The sequence below is a fragment of the Mercenaria mercenaria genome, chromosome 7 (assembly GCF_021730395.1).
Source record: "Mercenaria mercenaria strain notata chromosome 7, MADL_Memer_1, whole genome shotgun sequence".
Lineage (NCBI taxonomy): Eukaryota > Metazoa > Mollusca > Bivalvia > Venerida > Veneridae > Mercenaria > Mercenaria mercenaria.
The window spans coordinates 42,473,362-42,492,552 of record NC_069367.1 but is presented as its reverse complement, the minus strand read 5'-3'; the positions used below and the strand labels follow the sequence as shown (position 1 = coordinate 42,492,552).

The 19,191-nt window shown below is 35.2% G+C and overlaps 1 protein-coding gene across 5 annotated transcripts in view; it reads right to left on the bottom strand.

Annotated features, from left to right (window-relative positions):
* Positions 1 to 2,436: 2,436 nt before the first annotated feature.
* The window catches only part of LOC123554311 (inactive ubiquitin carboxyl-terminal hydrolase MINDY-4B-like), a 36,501-nt gene continuing 19,746 nt past the window's right edge, over positions 2,437 to 19,191 (bottom strand). For 4 of the 5 annotated variants that reach the window (XM_045344371.2, XM_045344374.2, XM_045344375.2 and 1 more), the window contains 8 exons: positions 15,350 to 15,415; positions 14,903 to 14,973; positions 13,289 to 13,448; positions 8,588 to 8,674; positions 7,940 to 8,117; positions 7,061 to 7,117; positions 3,458 to 3,554; positions 2,437 to 2,784 (listed from right to left, as the gene is read on the bottom strand). In XM_045344371.2, coding sequence (XP_045200306.2) covers positions 2,736 to 2,784; positions 3,458 to 3,554; positions 7,061 to 7,117; positions 7,940 to 8,117; positions 8,588 to 8,674; positions 13,289 to 13,448; positions 14,903 to 14,973; positions 15,350 to 15,415 — 765 coding nt within the window. In that variant the 3' untranslated portion in view covers positions 2,437 to 2,735. The remainder of the gene's footprint in view (positions 2,785 to 3,457; positions 3,555 to 7,060; positions 7,118 to 7,939; positions 8,118 to 8,587; positions 8,675 to 13,288; positions 13,449 to 14,902; positions 14,974 to 15,349; positions 15,416 to 19,191) is intronic. The other variant, XM_045344373.2, reaches the window with a different exon arrangement.

Below are 19,191 nucleotides of genomic sequence, written 5' to 3'. Positions count from 1 at the left end.
ATGATTTTACAGTAAATTGGCAAAATGTAAAACGTGTCCTGCGAGATCACCTCATAGTGCCAAAAACATGTGTGAAAGTGAAAATCATTCTTTCCTGTAGTTTTTTGTGACTAAGACACAAAGTTAGACAGACATGAAAAGTCACGTAAATAAAATGACCATAAATTTCACAATGGGGTTAAAGGTTCTTACACAACATATTATATGTGTGTAAAAAGCAAAATATTATAAGGAAAACATGTTTAAAAAGAAACTGTAAAACAAGATTTTGATCTATATAAATGTAGATGATCAACATCAAAGTAAGATAAATATGTAAAATATGGAAGTATACAAAAAAAAGTTATAATGTTTGAAATTTGGTGCAACCTTCACCCTTCGAAGTGGGTACATAAATAAAGAAAAACACATAAATTAGAGATAAACATTTATAAAATTGTATCACAATTGAATCTACGAGATCACAGACTAGCACAAAACGCAACACACATTTACCAGAAGCTTGAGCTGTTTAAGCACCACTTTCTGGTTAACATTACTAACTTATAACAACGTAATTTAAAGAAATAACTGGAACTGTTGGAATGTTGTCATATGAATAAATCACAATAACAAACAATGGGGCATAATATGCCTGTTTGCAAGTAGACTTGCACAGGGCAGTAAAAACAACAAATGCATTTATAGGGACGGAGAGAGAGTTGGGGTATGAGGTATGTGTGGGGCATGCAGAACGCAAATACCAAGATAGAGTATCACAAAACGGAACTGAAAGTAAAAGTATATATAAATTTCAGGAGCAGAGAGGGAAACTTAGGCATGTGGGGGGGGGGGACGAGGTCACTGTGACCTTGACTTTTGACCTTATGATCCTAAAAACAATAGGGACCTTCTTCAAGTGGTGTTTAGTCGTTTAGTCATCCTGTGAAGTTTCAAAGCTATAACTTTAACACTTCATGTCTAACAGTCCGGAAAGAGTAAATGTTGACGGACAGATGGACATCTCTATTCCATAATAAACAGCCACGTATAAAGTAAAAACAAAATGTTAAACTGAATTATATGATTCAAATCTTGTAGATCAAAACACTAAGTTCAGAAAATTGTCTAGAAACTGAAAAATCTGTAATAATAACAAATAACATTTTCAGATGCAAATATGCAAAAAGGTATAAAAATGTAGCTGTTATATCAAATATTTAGAACCTGCTAATGTTTTTGAACTATTCAAATCACATTACGATTTTTCTCCAAAAACTTTTTTCAGACATACACAAGACTTGTTTCATACCAAGTCTTGAGCTTTTGCCATGATTATCTTAAACCCTGATATTTGCCTGCATGCAATTGGGAAAAAGAAATGAGCCGCACCATGAGAAAACCAACATTGTGCATTTGTGACCAGCATGGATCCAGACCAGCTTGCACATCCACGCAGTCTGGTAAGGATCCATGCTGTTCGCTTTCAAGCCTATTGCAATTAGAGAAACCTTTAGCGAACAGCATGGATCCTGACCAGACTGCGTGGATGCGCAGGCTGGTCTGGATCCATGCTGTTCGAAAATGCACTATGTTGGTTTTCTCATGGTGCCGTTCAAATGGTCAAAAGCATTATCAGTTAAGGTAAACTAAATAATATTGTTTTAAACGATTATCAATATCAAAAGAGGTACAATAAACAGTTAAAGTCATGCAACTGTGCAATAGAACATTGACAGAAACCTTACCTTTAACCCTTCAATTTAAAGTCATGTGACATAAAGTTCTTGTTATTTATCATATATTTTATGTGCACGCAAAACATATGACTTAAATTAAACAGTTCAACATTTAACAGTAATTGATATAAATCTAAATCCTATTCTAGTCATAACTGTGCCAGGACTACTTTCATTAATGTTCACAACCCAGTAAATAAATAGTTCTTTGTATAAATGATTTCAAAGCCATATTAAATTTTATGAAATTAAAATAAAAACAGGTGAAGTCATATCATAAAAGAGTCATTATAACTGGACCATGGATGTTTTCTTCTATCCTGGATTTTACCAGGCCAGATCAAACTCGGCACTTAAGCACCTAAGTGTGATCCAGTCCTGGCAAAATACACTTGCGGCAAATACAACATACCAGATCAAGCTACTGTTATTATAATCTATTTTATCATTACCACTAACAACAAAAATTCAGATAATTAAATTATACCAGAACATAAGTACCTTAATTTCACAAAGACTACAAAAACAGTTTGTCAAATCACATTTTGCACCTTTTACAATATGAGGTATAAGGTTTTATTATTTTCAGCCTTTAACTTTGTTAACCACTTCCATGTTGAGTTCTAAATGATTAACTCATACAAAATACTTTGGACCTTGTACTTCAATAATTACATAGTCTGATACTGTGGCAAGGTAGAAAGGTTCATGTACAAACTCTTTACTGTAGTTAAGTTCATGTATTTATAATTAGAATGAACTCCAGAAACAATGGAAGCTGCATCATATGGTCTAACAAATATGTCAAAGCACAAAGAGCTTCAAAATCTGCCAAACAAAGACTCAAGCCCAATTAGCTAAATTTATTCTGCATCTCCGTAGTAAATAAGCTCCAATCAGTACTCATATGTTGAATGACATTACACAGATAAATGCTATTTAAAATGCGTATTTTTTATGGCAAGTGAGTGTGTGCTGGTCCCTAGCAATTCATCGTTTATGTTGTTAAACTGTCTTTCAGTAAAATGGATAAACACCATCCCAGTCTACGTTCGCACCATACCATCTGTAAGATATAAACCAAATATGTCTTCTTTATAAGAACAACATACCACTTGTAAGATATAAATCAAATACGCATTTATGGTAATAAACAACATATCATCTTAAGAATATAAATCAAATACATAATTTTCTTATTACTTCAAACACACAACTTTTAAGTTAAATATGTCTTTTATTATTATTTACACCGTACCCTCTGTTACGGACGTATGTGTGTGTTCAGGTTTAACGTCTTTCTCAACAATTTTTCAGTCAAATAAACGACGGTGTCTACCTGTAGCAGTGAGCACAATGCCCAACTTTATAGTGCTGCCTCACTGGAATATCACGCCTTAGAGACGTGGCTTGATACCCCACCCAGTCACATTATACTGACACCGGGCTGACCAGTCCTAGCACTATCCCCTTATGCTGACTGCCAAGTGAGGAAGCTGCTAGTACCATTTTTTACGTCTTTGGTATGACACGGCCGGGGATCGAACCCACGACCTCCCGCACTCAAAGCGGACGCTCTACCACTAGGCTACCGAGGCAGTGGTCTGTTACGGATGTTGGGATGGATGTACACACAGCAGCAATGCTATATGCATCCCACATTAATGTGGAGACATAAGAAGGGGGAATGGTTTAGACAGATGTCAAGTAAGAATTTAAAAATCAATTTTCAGACATACTTTGTTAGGATACATTTTTCTAATGGAGGTATTTTTTCTTCTTCAACTTTTCGTGCCAGACCGGTCTTGCAGCGGAATCTTCTTGTGTAGCGAGTGTCTGAAAACATAAACACCTTATGTCAAACTTTTACTTATTTCAAATCTATAAACATTTCTGTATAAAGTTTACTAAAATGAGTATAAAAATATGAAAATACAGTATAATTGTACCTTTATACCTTCATGAACCAATTTTATAATATTTATTTATCGTCATCCTGAATTTTACAATGTATATCGAATTTCAGTCGTTACACCACTCTATTTCTTAGGTTTTAAAATCAAATTAAGATCTACACTTGAAGAATTACATACATGTGCCAAATTTTATGTGCATTTAATACTATATCTGAGTGCCTTCGTAAGTGAGTACTCTTAAAAACTTAATCATACACTGTGACTGACAGACAATACAAAATGTTTCCTCCAATTTTAAGATACACATGTAACAACAATATTACATCAAAAAACCTTCTCCATTGTGTTTGCTGCGAAAATGAAAAAAAGCAATTTAAAAGTATAACATCTCATTGTCTTAAGGTAAACAAAATGCTGCATCATTATTCAATATAAGATATGTTATCATGATGAATTAATTTTGCAATTGATCATGTAAGTTTTTATAATAGTTACGAATGCTAATTACACTATCTTTGTGATAAAACACAAGAGCTATTTGTAAAATGCATATCGTCACCTTAGTGCAAAAAGTGGATAACTGCATTGATTTAAAGGACTTATTGATTTTTTGCACTAAGGTGACGATATGGCCCCCATGATGGCAAACTTCTTTCTGTCACATAAAATCAAAAACCTTTTTACACCACAATTTCAGTCACCATTTTGCTAGAAACTGTGATGTCTCTGGAAGTCATGTACAGTAGGGGCAAGTGAGAAGACACCTTTGACTTTCACATCAATTCATCTTACAACAAGCAAATTCGATGAATTGGTATCCCCCGCCGAAAGGGTTTGTGGTGAGGAATGGCAAAAAGATATATCCGGCAAAAAGTTAAGGATGTTAATAAGAAGCAAATAATTTCATTAGTCAAAATCAATTTAACAGAAAACAAATGTTTAATTAAAGAGTACATAATAAATGTATGATACTTTGATCCTGACTTAAGAATTTATTTTGAATGGGATATGCTTACTGTAATAAGCTTAGCTTTTAAAATTAAATGCAGTTAATTGAAATGTGAGCTTGAAGTTTAACTGGAATGAAATATTGTCTTTGAGTGGTTTGGCACCAGGTGTTGCTGTTTTACAAGTTCATGTACATTTGAACTTAAAAGATCAGATGTCCTCAAGAGAACACAGGTAAGATATCTTGAAACGGCTGAGGGCAAGGTTTGTGCAGTCACAACTTAACATGTTGAAGGTTTGAACATTTAAAAAAAAAAAAAAAAAAGGAATGGAAATATATATATCTATATATAGATATATGTATATATTTATTTTTTTAGGGGGTGGGGGTGCAGGGGAATGGGAGAGGAAACAAAATTTCACATGTTGATTATAAATATTGATTGAAAATTAAAAATTAAAAAAAAAAAAAGGTAAAAGGGTGAAGTTGGAGTGGGGGGGGGCAGAGGATGCATGATCAGTGGTGGGCATGACTGGATGGGGAAGTGAGGTGGGGGAATGGTACAACTTAGAAGGTTTGAAAAAAATCTATAATAAGAAATGAAAAAAAAAAAAAATTTGGGGGGGGAGGGGGGGAGGGGAGGGGGAGGGGGTGTGACCAAGGCAAGTGGGTGACCAGGTGTGGGTGCGCAACTTCACATGTTTATAATAAATGTTCACAGAAAAGAATGAAAGAAATTTAATAAAATTCTGCCAAATGGTAAGTTTGTAATGTACAAATATGTGGATTTTTAGACAATTAAAGGGCAATAACTCTGAAGTTACAAAAAGAAATCCTTACAAAATTGTCTGTGCACAACCACATTATAGTGCTCTAAATTCTGTTAAAGTTTCATAGTTCTAGGTCAAATATGTCAAAAGTTATGATGCAGAAATTGGCATATCTATAGATCTATAGTACCCTATATAGTTAACACTAGAAACTTCTAAGGGCCATAACTCTGGTGTTACTTGGGCAATCTGTCTGAAACTTGATGGGCCCCATAACCTCATAGTGGTGAACATGTATATGAAGTTTGTTTGAAAAAAATCTAAAATAAGGAATGAATTTTTTTTTTTTTTTTTTTTTTTTTTTTTTTTTTGGGTGTGTGGGGGGGGGGTCAGGGGATAAGGGGGGAGGTGTGTGATCAAGGTAAGGGGGTGACCAGGTGTGGGTACACAACTTCACATGTTTACAATAAATGTTCATGGAAAAGAATGAAAGAAATTTAATGAAATTGTACCAAATGGTAAGTTTGTTATGTACAAATATGTGGATTTTTATACAATTAAAGGGCAATAACTCTTAATTTACAAATAAATCCAAATGAAATTGTGTGTACACAACCACATTATGGTGATCTAAATTCTGTTTAAGTTTCATAGTTCTAGGTCAAATATATCAAAAGTTATGATGCAGAAATTGCCATATTTATAGTACCCTATATAGTTAACACTAGAAACTTCTAAGGGCCATAACTCTGGTGTGACTTAGACAATCTGACTGAAACATGACGGGCCGCAAGAACTCATTGTGGTGAACATGTATATGAAGTTTTAAATAAATATTCCCAACCATTTCCTAGATATGGCTCCGGACGGACGGACGGAAAGACGGAAGGACGGAGGGACGGAAAGACGGACGGACGACGCCAAAACTATATCCCTCCGACTTTCGTCGGGGGATAAAAAAAACATTAATTGGCCTATACTTTTTCTTATTTATTTCGAGGTTCAAATCTGATTATGATCCTAGTCCATTCAGTTTTGTTAGTAAAAGCATGTCCAGCACGCAGCAATACAGATGCTTGTGTATGGCACACCTTGCATTTGGGATAAAAACCCAACAATCTGAGTGATATTTCACAACCATGGCAGCGTTCCCTAGCTGATAATTTGCAGTATATGTCCATCTTTAAATAATAAAATAATTTCAGAATATCAATAATTATATATAACACTATAAAGATGATACTAAAAATAATGATCGATATAATTTAAAACCAGGTTAACACTTGTTGATGATGTTCACTGCAAACAGGCAATTAGAATGAATGCATGTGCAGCACTTTATTCTAACCATACCATTATACCTTACCCTGCTAAATTTCTATAATGAACTTGTCCGTCTTTCAATTTGGACCATACCATTAAATATTAAAAAGGGTGTTTACCTAAAAATTACTGACTGAACGTTGAACAGTGCAGATGTGCAGGCTGATCATGATCATAAAGGCATAATCAATTATGTCCAGCATGATAAGGGTTAAACGAGATGATGCCATATTACAGGTTAGAGTTCATGTCAGGAATGGTTATGCATTACATGATGTGTTGCTCAGCCATTTTGTTATTTTCATACCTTTCCAATCAACAGGTAAGACATCACATACAAATAAAATTGCAGCAACTGACATTCTGTGCGTGCAAATAACTTACTTCCCCAGTTTTCTTCTGGAGGTTTGTTTTCCACTCGGGCTTCAACTCTCAATGTTTCTATACAATAAATTACTTCCCTTGAAGAAGTTTGTCCCTTGGCAAATTTCAAACAGCAACAGTATTTGAAGTGCAGATTTAATGAATTTTTAGAAGTTAAATTGTTGTCTAACATATCTAGGCTATCTTGTAATAAACTACAACCACAGTTCTGTCTCAACACAACTTTAACTGGAATCTTAACATAATCTTATCACATTCTCTAATACAGCAATGATTTTACTAACATCTATAACTTGGAAAAAAAATTTGAGCAGTCAAACAACAAAAACTATCTACTGACAGTGCACTTGAAACCCTTCCACAAACTAATTGCATATATATATTTTCTAACTTGAAAAAAGGTGTGCATAATTTTGCCAAGTGTAAGACAGAGTTATGGAGTATGGCTCAGACTTGTCATTTCATGATGCCAGAGACTTAAAAAAAATTGCAACAAAATTTCTGAATGCAAAAATTTTCTTGAAATTTCTATGTTAAAAAGCATAATTTTGACAAAGATAGAAGCTTGATTTATGCTACTTGTCATATCAGGTAATTTCATGATAAACTCATTTTATGGTATAAGGAAACGTGAAAGTGGGAATCAATATCAGACTTGTATATGATTGGCTGGATCTGAGCTCAGTCTTCTAATCCACCAATGGCAAGATGGCATTTTGAGACTGGTTCCAAGCTGAAACTTTATAACCTGAATGCCTTCTGAAGTTAATAGTGACTATGAAATCTTCGCAGATCTATAAATTTAACTAGTAAATTTCCTGTTTCTTTGTTCAAAACCTAGTTCATTTATCCCAGCAGTATATTATGCTAAAAACTTACCTATAGTTAAAACTGTATATGTTTTTGTTAACAGGCCTGTGTAGTAATACAATGTGAAGTGGTGTTCCACCCTCCAATCAGAAACAAGATCTACATTGTTGCTAAAAAGTAGTCCATACTGGCCGTTCACTAAAGTCAGCCATATTGGATTCTTTGGAGTCTTTAACATACTTCCAATCTGAAAAGATTTTAATAGAAGCAATACACTACAATCATTGTCTAAATAAGAATTCAGGTGATGACCAAGTGTCTTCAAAATCACAATTTTAGCTGTTAGCCTGCTTATTCTTCATACTATTCATAATATTTCAAAACAACATTTTACTGTACATAAGCAAACAGTAAAATTTCTGCACTCTGGATAATCGTTTATAGTTATCGCAAAGTTGATTCAATCTACTTTAATCTTTAAGAATTTCTACAACATAAAAACTTTGATTGCCATATTACAAGACTGTGACCGTATTGTAAAATGCTAAGAATTTCAGATTTCAAAATCTTAATGTATGTATTCAAAATTTACTCCTGGATTTTTTTTTTTACACAAAATAATTACGATAAACACAAAATGAGACCTTCAAAATTTAGTTAGTACCTCCTTACATAAAATATAAATGAAACAGAAATACAAACGGCTCAAGTCTATACCTCAGTTCTTTCATCAGGTTCCTCTCCTTTATCCCAGTATAGTAATCCAACTGGACTTCTCTCCTTTATACCTCTCAATGGCTGAGGCTGAAAAAAAGAAATAAAAGGAATACAAAACTAAAATAAAAGATGGTAACTGTATCAAAAGCAATATCGGTGTCTGTTGATTTCTGTTCAGTTCTAAGTCTTCTTTCATAAGTTTTTCAATTACCAAGCATTGTAAGTCAATCCAATAATGTCTTTGGTTAAATGAGTTTCTGCTTGTTTTCCACAACAAAATTAAAAGTTTTGAACACAAAAAAGACACTTGAAACAGCATATTTCTGTAGAAAAGTCCATATAAGGACTTTTAAAAGTCGACTTTGGACTGTCAACAATTTTAATAACAAGATGTGTGTTCATATGACACAGGATTTGTGCCCCTCCACCCCTAAATGTCACTACATGGTCATAATGTTACTACCTGAAAATGCCAGACTAAATACAGTTTTCATTTCTATTTATATTCAGGATGACCTTCACATCACTGACCTCAATGTCACTAAAATGTTTTTTCTTATTACAAAGGAAAATTCTACAAGGAACTATCAGCCTTCTAAATTCATACTTTCAAAAGGATACCACATATCAATGCCTTAATCTAATAGACCACTTACCAACAGTGAAACTTTGAAATAGGTGCAAAAGAATGGGAAGTATATTGCGATATTTAGAAATGATGACCTTGACTTTTTTGACTCCATATGTAATCAAAATTCCGGGTTTCTAACTTACTTATGTTGACTAGTATTTCTGCAACATTTTATGTTTGTAGGTCATAATTATCCTTTGTAGCATCACACAATACAAGTTTGAAAGTACAAATCAAAGGCTGTAGCTCTGCTGTTACTGAATGAAAACAAAAGCAAACCCCAAGGGGCAAAATTTCACAGGATACTCAACATTTCTGCTAAGTTTCATGACACTAGGTTAAATACGTTTGAACATACCTGTGTCAAAACTATCAAGCCCTTAATGCATATTTTTGACCAAAGCAACCGCCATAAGTCTTGTCATACCAAATGAAATCTCAAGCTAAATCCTAGTCTTACACCTTCACATGCTGAATAACATTCCTATAAACTAGAGATGCTTTTCAGAAAAGCGCATGTCTCCCACAACTGCCCCTATGAAAAATGTTAGTTTCTCTAGATGTTTTAGACGAGTGGATCCAATTAGATGGTCTGGATGAGTGGATCCAATCAGTAATTCAAGGGCCATAAATCAAAAGTGCCTGGGTGGATTTGGCTAGTTATCGAACTTGGGTAAGGTCTTATGGCCAAACACATTTTGTTCAAGTTTGGTGAAGATTGGATGAGAAATGTTCGACTTAGAGAGTGGACAAGAGTAAACAGACGGATTTTTTCGGTAATTCAAGGGCCGTAACTCTAAAATGCCTGGACCAATTTGGCTACTTATCGAATTTGGCCGAGGTCTCATGGTCAAACACATTTTGTTCAAGTTTGGTGAAGATCGGATGAGAAATGTTCGACTTAGAGTGCGGACAAGAGTAAAAAGGCCGATTTTTCGATAATTCAAAGGCCGTAACTCCAAAATGCCTGGACCGATTTGGCTAGTTATCAAATTTGGCCGAGGTCTCATGGTCAAACACATTTTGTTTAAGTTTGGTGAAGATTGGATGAGAAATATTCGAATTAGAGTGCGGACAAGAGTAAAAAGACCGATTTTTGGTAATTCAAGGGCCATAACTCCAAGACGCCTGGACCGATTTGGCTAGTTATCGAACTTGGCCCAGGTCTTATGGTCAAACACATTTTGTTCAAGTCTGGTGAAAATCGGATGAGAAATGTTCGACTTAGAGTGCGGACAAGCTTTGTGACAGACACACACAGACACAGACACACACACACACACACAGACTGGAGTAAATCAATATGTCTCCCACACCACTGTGTGGTGGGAGACATAATGACTACAGGTCAAACTTTCTGAGACACAAATGTCACAAACATTAAGGCCCTTCACCTCTACTCTTGACTAAGGCAAGGAAAATAAGTTTTGTGGATTGGAATGAAATTGGAAACAAACCATCACATGCTGAATAACATTCCTATAAAAGTTTGACGACCTTCAGTCATCTGGCAAAGTGTGCAACACAAATTTAGTAGGACAGTCAGACAGGCTATGGTAAATCTAAATGCCCCAACCAGAAGTGAAGGGTGCAAAAAGCAATGGAGCCGTGCCATGGGAAAACCAACATAATGGGTTTGCGACCAGCATGGATTCAGACCAGCCTGCGCATCTGCGCAGTCTGGTCAGGATCCATGCTGTTCGCTTTAAAAGCCTACTGCAATTAGAGAAATCGTTAGCGAACAGCATGGATCCTGACCAGACTGCATGGATGTGCAGGCTGGTCTGGATCCATGCTGGTCGCAAAGCCACTATGTTGATTTTCTCATGGCGCGGCTCAATATAAACAAATAGCTAGAAGAGCATCAGATATAAAATTTGACAAACAGCATTTTTGGGCAAGGTGATGTTTTCAACTGAGTGGTGAAAGTGGGCATATTGCCATTTGTTTGCAAATTAAGAAAGATATATGAAAAATGACTTACATGGAAATTACATGTGAGGGAATACTTTGCTTAAATCAGCAAATTATTTCATTGCCCACATTCTAAACATTTACCAAAAACAATGTTTTTGCCATAAAAAGAATTGATATTGTTTATTTTAATCAAGATTATACTGGTACTGATGATAAACCCAAACAGATGATAAAGTCGACCAGCTTTCTTTTTTGCACCCTTCACTTCTGGTTGGGGCATTTATAAAACTGAACACACCATCTAATAGTTTCAACTTACAACACCAACTGGTGTAAGCAAAAACAAAATTGGTAAATATTCTGTTTAAATAAATGACTTACATTTATTTGTATAAAAAATATTTATCCAAAATTACTGGGGAAGAGGGTGTTTTTGCGCATGCTCACTGCCAAAACATGAAGGCCTAACATTGGGTCACTTTTCATTACTTGATCAGGAATGACTGTTGCAGCTTTTTGGAAAGTTTCATTATAATAATACAAAGACAAATTTGTAAATGACAAAGTGGTCGAATTTATCATCAGTCAACGTTCATACAGTCCCCATTTTACAAACCCCTTTCAGGGCCTCACTTTGTTTGAGTTTGCTTACTAGGTATAAATTTTAATTATGTAAAGTTTTCAGCAAATGTTAAGCTTTATTTTGATACCGACCATTGATTACAATTTGCAGAAATAAAAAAGTTACAGGTAAAAAACCTCATTTTCTGTTCGGGTTTATCATCAGTACCAGTACCGATCATCATGTACTTTTTGTATTGATTTGATCAACATGGAAATTTTTACTGACTTCAAACATTTCTGATTACTATTAATAAACAAAACTAGAACTGTCACATTCTGACCAATTTTCATGAAGATCCATTGAAAAGTATGGCCTCTAGAGAGGTCACAAGGTTTTTCTATTTTTAGACCTACTGACCTAGTTTTTGACCGCAGTTGACCCAGTTTCGAACTTGACCTAGATATCATTAAGATGAACATTCAAACCAACTTTCATACAGATCGCAGTTGACCCAGTTTCAAATTTGACCTAGATATCATCAAGATGAACATTCTGACCAACTTTCATACAGATCCCATGAAAAATATGGCCTCTAGAGAGGTCACAAGGTTTTTCTATTATTTGACCTACTGACCTAGTTTTTGAAGGCAAGTGACCCAGTTTCAAATTTGACCTAGATATCATCAAGGTTAATTCTGATCAATTTTCATGAAGATCCACTGAAAAGTACGGCCTCTAGAGAGGTCAAAAGGTTTTTCTATTTTTAGACCTACTGACCTAGTTTTTGACCGCAGTTGACCCAGTTTCGAACTTGACCTAGATATCATTAAGATGAACATTCAAACCAACTTTCATACAGATCCCATGAAAAATATGGCCTCTAGAGAGAAAAATTGGTGTCAGAGTTATGCACCTTGTGTCACATGATGTGGGTGATGAGGTGGAACATCTATTTTAAGTTTAAATCAAATCCATTTAGTAGTAACTGAGATACAGTGAAAATACATCAAAATTAACCTTAAATTCTAAGTAAAAAGGGGCATAATTCAAGAAAAATTGGTGTCAGAGTTATGCACCTTGTGTCACATGATGTGGGTGATGAGGTAAAACATCTATTTTAAGTTTGAATCAAATCCATTTTGTAATAATTGAGATATAGTGAAAATACATCAAAATCAACCTTAAATTTAAAGTAAAAAGGGGACATAATTCATAAAAAATTGATGTCAGAGTTAAGCACCTTATGTCACATGATGTGGGTGATGAGGTGGAACAACTATTTTAAGTTTGAATCAAATCCATTTAGTAATAACTGAGATATAGTGAAAATACAACAAAATTAACCTTAAATTCTAAGTAAAAGGGGACATAATTCATGAAAACTTGGTGTCAGAGTTATGCACCTTGTGTCACATGATGTGGGTGACAAGGTGGAACATCTAGTTTAAGTTTGAATCAAATCCATTTAGTAATAACTGAGATAATAGATTTCAGGACGCGACAGGACGGGACGCGACAAAACTGACTCCTATATACCCCCCTCCAAACATGTTTGGGGGGTACAAAAAAATCTGTAACAAAATAGTACCAGTAAATTCCCATCTTTATCGTAAATTATGTTTCCATTGTGATAGTGCGGCACAGCTCGACCTGTCAACAAGAGATTCACTAAGGTGATGCTACATTCTTCATTGTCTGACAACAGCTTGAAACGATCATTCTCTGAGATTCCCATGTCTTCATAAATCCTAGATAAAACATCAATTCATGCTTGTTTTATCTTTTTAATTAAGAAATAATATATTAGAAACTGTGACTTGTTGGTGAATAAAATCATTCATTCATTGTTTGATGTTCAAATGCAAAGGAATTATATATTTACCTGGGTGAAGCTCAAATTATATCACAATACATATCTGAATAACAAACAATGCTCTAGTTCAACTACAAATCACTGTTTGAAATATACTATTTTGATTCTTACACCATATCAACCGCCTCGGTAGCCTAGTGGTAGAGCGTTGCTACGAGTGTGGGAGGTCGTGGGTTCGATCCCCTGCCGCGTCATACCAAAGACGTAAAAAAATGGTACTAGCAGCTTCCTCGCTTGGCGCTCAGCATTAAGAGGGTAGTGCTAGGACTGGTCAGCCCAGTGTCCGTATAATGTGACTGGGTGGGGTATCATGTCACATGTCTACTGCGTGATATCCAGTGAGGCAGCACTATAAAGTTGGGCATTGTGCTCACTGCTACCTGTAGACACCGTCGTTTATATGACTGAACAAGAGCTGTCCGTAAGACAGCGTGCTCGACTTTTCTTAGTGCTTGACTCTGAATTAGAGCTTTGCCAGTAAAAAAATTTCCAAGTTAAAAAGGAACATAACTTTGTCAAAATTCAAATCAGAGTAATAGTGATTGTTTCTCCTGGTGTACACTTTGATAGTTAATACCTATTCTAAGTTTCAAGTCAAAAGCTTTAATAGTAACAGAGATATTTGATTTTACCAAAAATTTTAACAAAAAATCTAAGTTAAAAAGTGGTATAATTCTGTCAAAATTCAAATTAGAGTTATGGGGGTTGTTCTGCCTGGTGTAGACTTTGATAGTAAATACCTACTTTAAGTTTCAAGTCAATAGCTCTGATAGTAACAGAGATATTTGACTTTATAAAAAACTTTAACCAAAAATTCTAAGTCAAAAAGGGGCATAATTCTGTCAGATCTCCATAATTTTCAACAATTGGTAAATCAAATACAAACATATAAAATTAATATTTATTTCTGAAATCTAAAATCCACCAAACCATGTCCTAATAATACATGTATAGCTTATTCTGCCAAAAATATGAAATGCAAAGTCCAGGAAATTTAACTATTTCACAGCAATTCATTTAAAGCCAGGAAGTGCTAATGTTAGTTAGTAATGTTTTCTCTTAAAGTAAACTTTAAGGACTTTAACTTTAGGACCCATAAAGACAATCGGCAAATTACGTTTTTCTCTGAATGCGATTTAGGCATTTTCCGGTTGTTTTGGAAAATTATTTGTGTTTTGAGCTACTTTACATCAAATGCCTGACAAAAATATGTAATTTCATGGAAATTGCCGAGTGTCAGTACCAGTCCACTACCATACCAAAATTTCAAACTAACATACCGACAGTCAAAGACAGAATGACACTAAATAACAGTAATTTCAAACTAACCTACTAACAGTCCGAGACAGAATGACACTGTATAACAGTAATATACACCCATTGGAGTTTTCGTGCTCAAACTGTAAGAAAATGCAAATACAGAGATTAGAAATTGAAAGTGTCATAAAATTCAATAAAAAAGATTGTTCAAATAAATTGTCTACTACCATTTAAAATTTTACAAGCCTGAATGATTAATGGAAAATCGTAACTGCAGACTAAGTTGTATAATAAATTAAATAAGAGTAGTCTCCCTTACATAGTGGATATTTTGTAAATTCAATACTAGTTCATGTAAATAGTGATAATACACAGTTTCAAAAGGGTGTTAAGGGCAAAGGTTTCTGCTTGTAACTACCCCAATCAAAATGGCTATTTGTTACTACCTTTTGAGTTTAATTTAAAAAGCAATTTGAATATACCCATGCTGTTTTTTCTCACCAAAATATAACTTACATGACTTAGATGCCTCTTTACAAACATTTCAAGATCTGTAAATTTCTTGAATTCATACAAATTAAGCTGAAACAGAAAATAAAATAAATAATGACATGGCAGAAAATTTAAGTATAATGAAATTAGCACCAAAATTAGCATCACTTAGCATGTACATTATTGTCATGTGGTGTGAGTTAATAATCAACATGACTTTTGAAATATTTGTCATCAAATTAACACAAGATGCAATTGTTCCATGAGTGGCCAGAAAAAACCCCCAACAAAACGACTGTTTCTGGGAAGATTACCAAAGTTTTCCAAACAGTCATAGTGAAAGCTAGCTCTGACCCCTGATGACTATACTTTTTAACAAATCAACATGGCTTGAATGAATTTGGAAGCAGGCTACCAAAGGAACATTTCAGTGGTATGATTCTCAAATCAGACCAACGGTCTCAGAAGAGAAGAGATGTTCAAAGTTTTCAGTACAGTCTAACAGGGAAACCTACATGTTAACACCATCTCCTTGAGACCTTATATTAGTTTATACATAATTTATTTTAGGCCGATTGTGGAGGAAGTTCTACAACTTATATTAATAACTCTCGACACCTCATTCCTGATGGAATCCATCGCCACGAGGGTCTGAGAGAAGAGGCCAGTTTCCCTTTTAATGCTGAGCGCCAAGCAAGGGACTGGTACCATTTTTCATGTCTTCGGGGATCGAACCCAAAACCTCCTGCACTCGAAGCGGGCGCTCTACCAATAGGCTATCGAGGCGGTTAATATATATATTATATATATTTAAACAAATCAAAATAATCTCACGAAATCCAGTAGAAGGTCACTATAGAAAAATTTCTCGTTATTTCAAACTTCAAACTTCTGAGGAAAAGATTTTAACAGTTTTATATGCTTGGTTGCTGTGGCAACCAGAATGTTGCAAGGATAACCTAAATTTGATGCAATCTGAAAGAGAACCACCAAAAGAATATTCCTGTTGAGTTGAGATCGGCTTAGTGGTTAAGGAGGAGATTTTTTTTAAAAAGAAATTGTAGATTACAAATAATGGCCATACATCTGAGCACTTTTTGTTTTGCTCAGATAAGAATGTGTAAAGACAGTGGTCTCAAAGGAGTCTTTTTAGTGAGAAATTCAGAAATAATACCAAATAAAGTCTAGTACCTGAAAAAATTTATATTAAGAACTTTTTCCATTATACCTTTAAACTAAATCATAACAAGAGGGCCAAGATGGCCCTAGGTCGCTCACCTGAGAAACACACCATAACAGCCTCTATCGCATACACAAGGTTTTTCTTTGATTTGACCTAGTTTTTGACCCCAGACTACCCATATTCGACCTTGACCTAGATTTCATCAAGGTAATCATTCTGACCAAAATACAGCCGCTATCGCATACACAAGGTTTTTCTTTGATTTGACCTAGTGACCTAGTTTTTGATCCCAGATGACCCATTTTCAAACTCGGCCTAGATTTCATCAAGGTAATCATTCTGACCAAATTTCATGAAGATCAGTTGAAAAATACAGCCTCTATCGCATACACAAGCTAAATGTTGACAGACAGACAGACAGATGACGGACGCCGGACATCGAGCGATCAGAAAAACTCACCTGAGCATTGCTCAGGTGAGCTAAACAAGAGGACCATGATGGTCCTGAATCGCTCACCTCTTCCCACATGACCCAGTTTTGAGTATGACGTCATTTTTTCTATTATTTGACATAGTGACCTAGTTTTTGAGCTCATGTGACCCAGTTTTGAACTTGACCTAGATATTATCAAGATAAAAATTCAGACCAATTTTCATGAAGATCCATTGAAAAATATGGTCTCAAGAGAGGTCACAAGGTTTTTCTATTATCTGACCTATTGACCTAGTTTTCGAAGGTACGTGACCCTGTTTTGAACTTTATCTAGATATCATCAAGGTGAACATTCTCACTAATTTTCATGAAGATCTCATGAAAAATATGGCCTCTAGAGAGGTCACAAGGTTTTTTCTATTTTTAAACCTACTGGCCTAGTTTTTGACCGCATGTGACCCAGTTTCAAAATTACCTAGATATCATCAAGGTGAACATTCAGATCAATTTTCATGAAGATCCATTGAAAAATATGGCCTCTAGAGAGGTCAAAAGATTTTAATAATTTTAGACCTACTGACCTAGTTTTTGTCCGCAGTTGACCCAGTTTCAAACTTGACCTAGATATCATCAAGATGAACATTCAGACCAACTTTCATACAGATCCCATGAAAAGTATGGCCTCTAGAGAGGTCACAAGGTTTTTTTATTCTTTGACCTACTGACCTAGTTTTTTAAGGCAAGTGACCCAGTTTCGAACCTGACCTAGATATCATCAAGGTGAACATTCTGACCAATTTTTATGGAGATCCATTCACAAGTATGGCCTCTAAAGAGGTCACAAGGTTTTTCTATTTTTAGACCTACTGACCTAGTTTTTGACCGCACATAACCCTGTTTCGAACTTGACCTAGATATCATCAAGATGAACATTCAGACCAATTTTCATACAGATCCCATGAAAAATATGGCCTTTAGAGAGGTCACAAGGTTTTTCTAATATTTGACCTACTGACCTAAATTTTGATGGCACGTGACCCACTTTCGAACTTGATCTAGATATCATCAAGATGAACATTCAGACCAACTTTCATACAGATCCCATGAAAAATATGGCCTCTAGAGAGGTCACAAGGTTTTTCTATTATTTGACCTACTGACCTAGTTTTTGAAGGCACATGACCCACTTTCGAACTTGACCTAGATATCATCAAGATGAACATTCTGACCAATTTTCATGAAGATCTCATGAAATATATGGCCTCTAGAGAGGTCACAAGGTTTTTCTATTTTTAGACCTACTGACCTAGTTTTTGATCGCACGTGACCCAGTTTCGAACTTGACCTAGATATCATCAAGATGAACATTCTGACCAACTTTCATACAGATCCCATGAAATATATGGCCTTTAGAGAGGTCACAAGCTTTTTCTATTTTTAGACCTACTGACCTAGTTTTTGAAGGCACGTGACCCAGTTTCGAACTTGACCTAGATATCATCAAGGTGAACATTCTGACCAATTTCCATGAAGATCTTATGAAATATATGGCCTCTAGAGAGGCCACAAGGTTTTTCTATTTTTAGACCTACTGACCTAGTTTTTGACGGCACGTGACCCAGTTTCAAACTTGACCTAGATATCATCAAGATGAACATTCTGACCAATTTTCATGAAGATCTTGTGAAATATATGGCCTCTAGAGAGGTCACAAGGCTTTTCTATTTTTAGACCTACTGACCTAGTTTTTGACCGCACGTGACCCAGTTTCGAACTTGACCTAGATATCATCAAGATGAACATTCAGACCAACTTTCATACAGATCCCATGAAAAATATGGCCTTTAGAGAGGTCACAAGGTTTTTCTATTATCTGACCTACTGACCTAGTTTTTGATGGCACGTGACCCAGTTTCGAACTTGACCTAGATATCATCAAGGTGAACGTTCTGACCAATTTTCATGAAGATCTTGTGAAATATATGGCCTCCAGAGAGGTCACAACGTTTTTCTATTTTTAGACCTACTGACCTAGTTTTTGACCGCATGTGACCCAGTTTCGAACTTGACCTAAATATATTCAAGGTGAACATTCTGACTAATTTCCGTGAAGATCTTATGAAATATATGGCCTCTAGAGAGGTCACAAGGTTTTTCTATTTTTAGACCTACTGACCTAGTTTTTGAAGGCACGTGACCCAGTTTCAAACTTGACCTAGATATCATCAAGATGAACATTCTGACCAATTT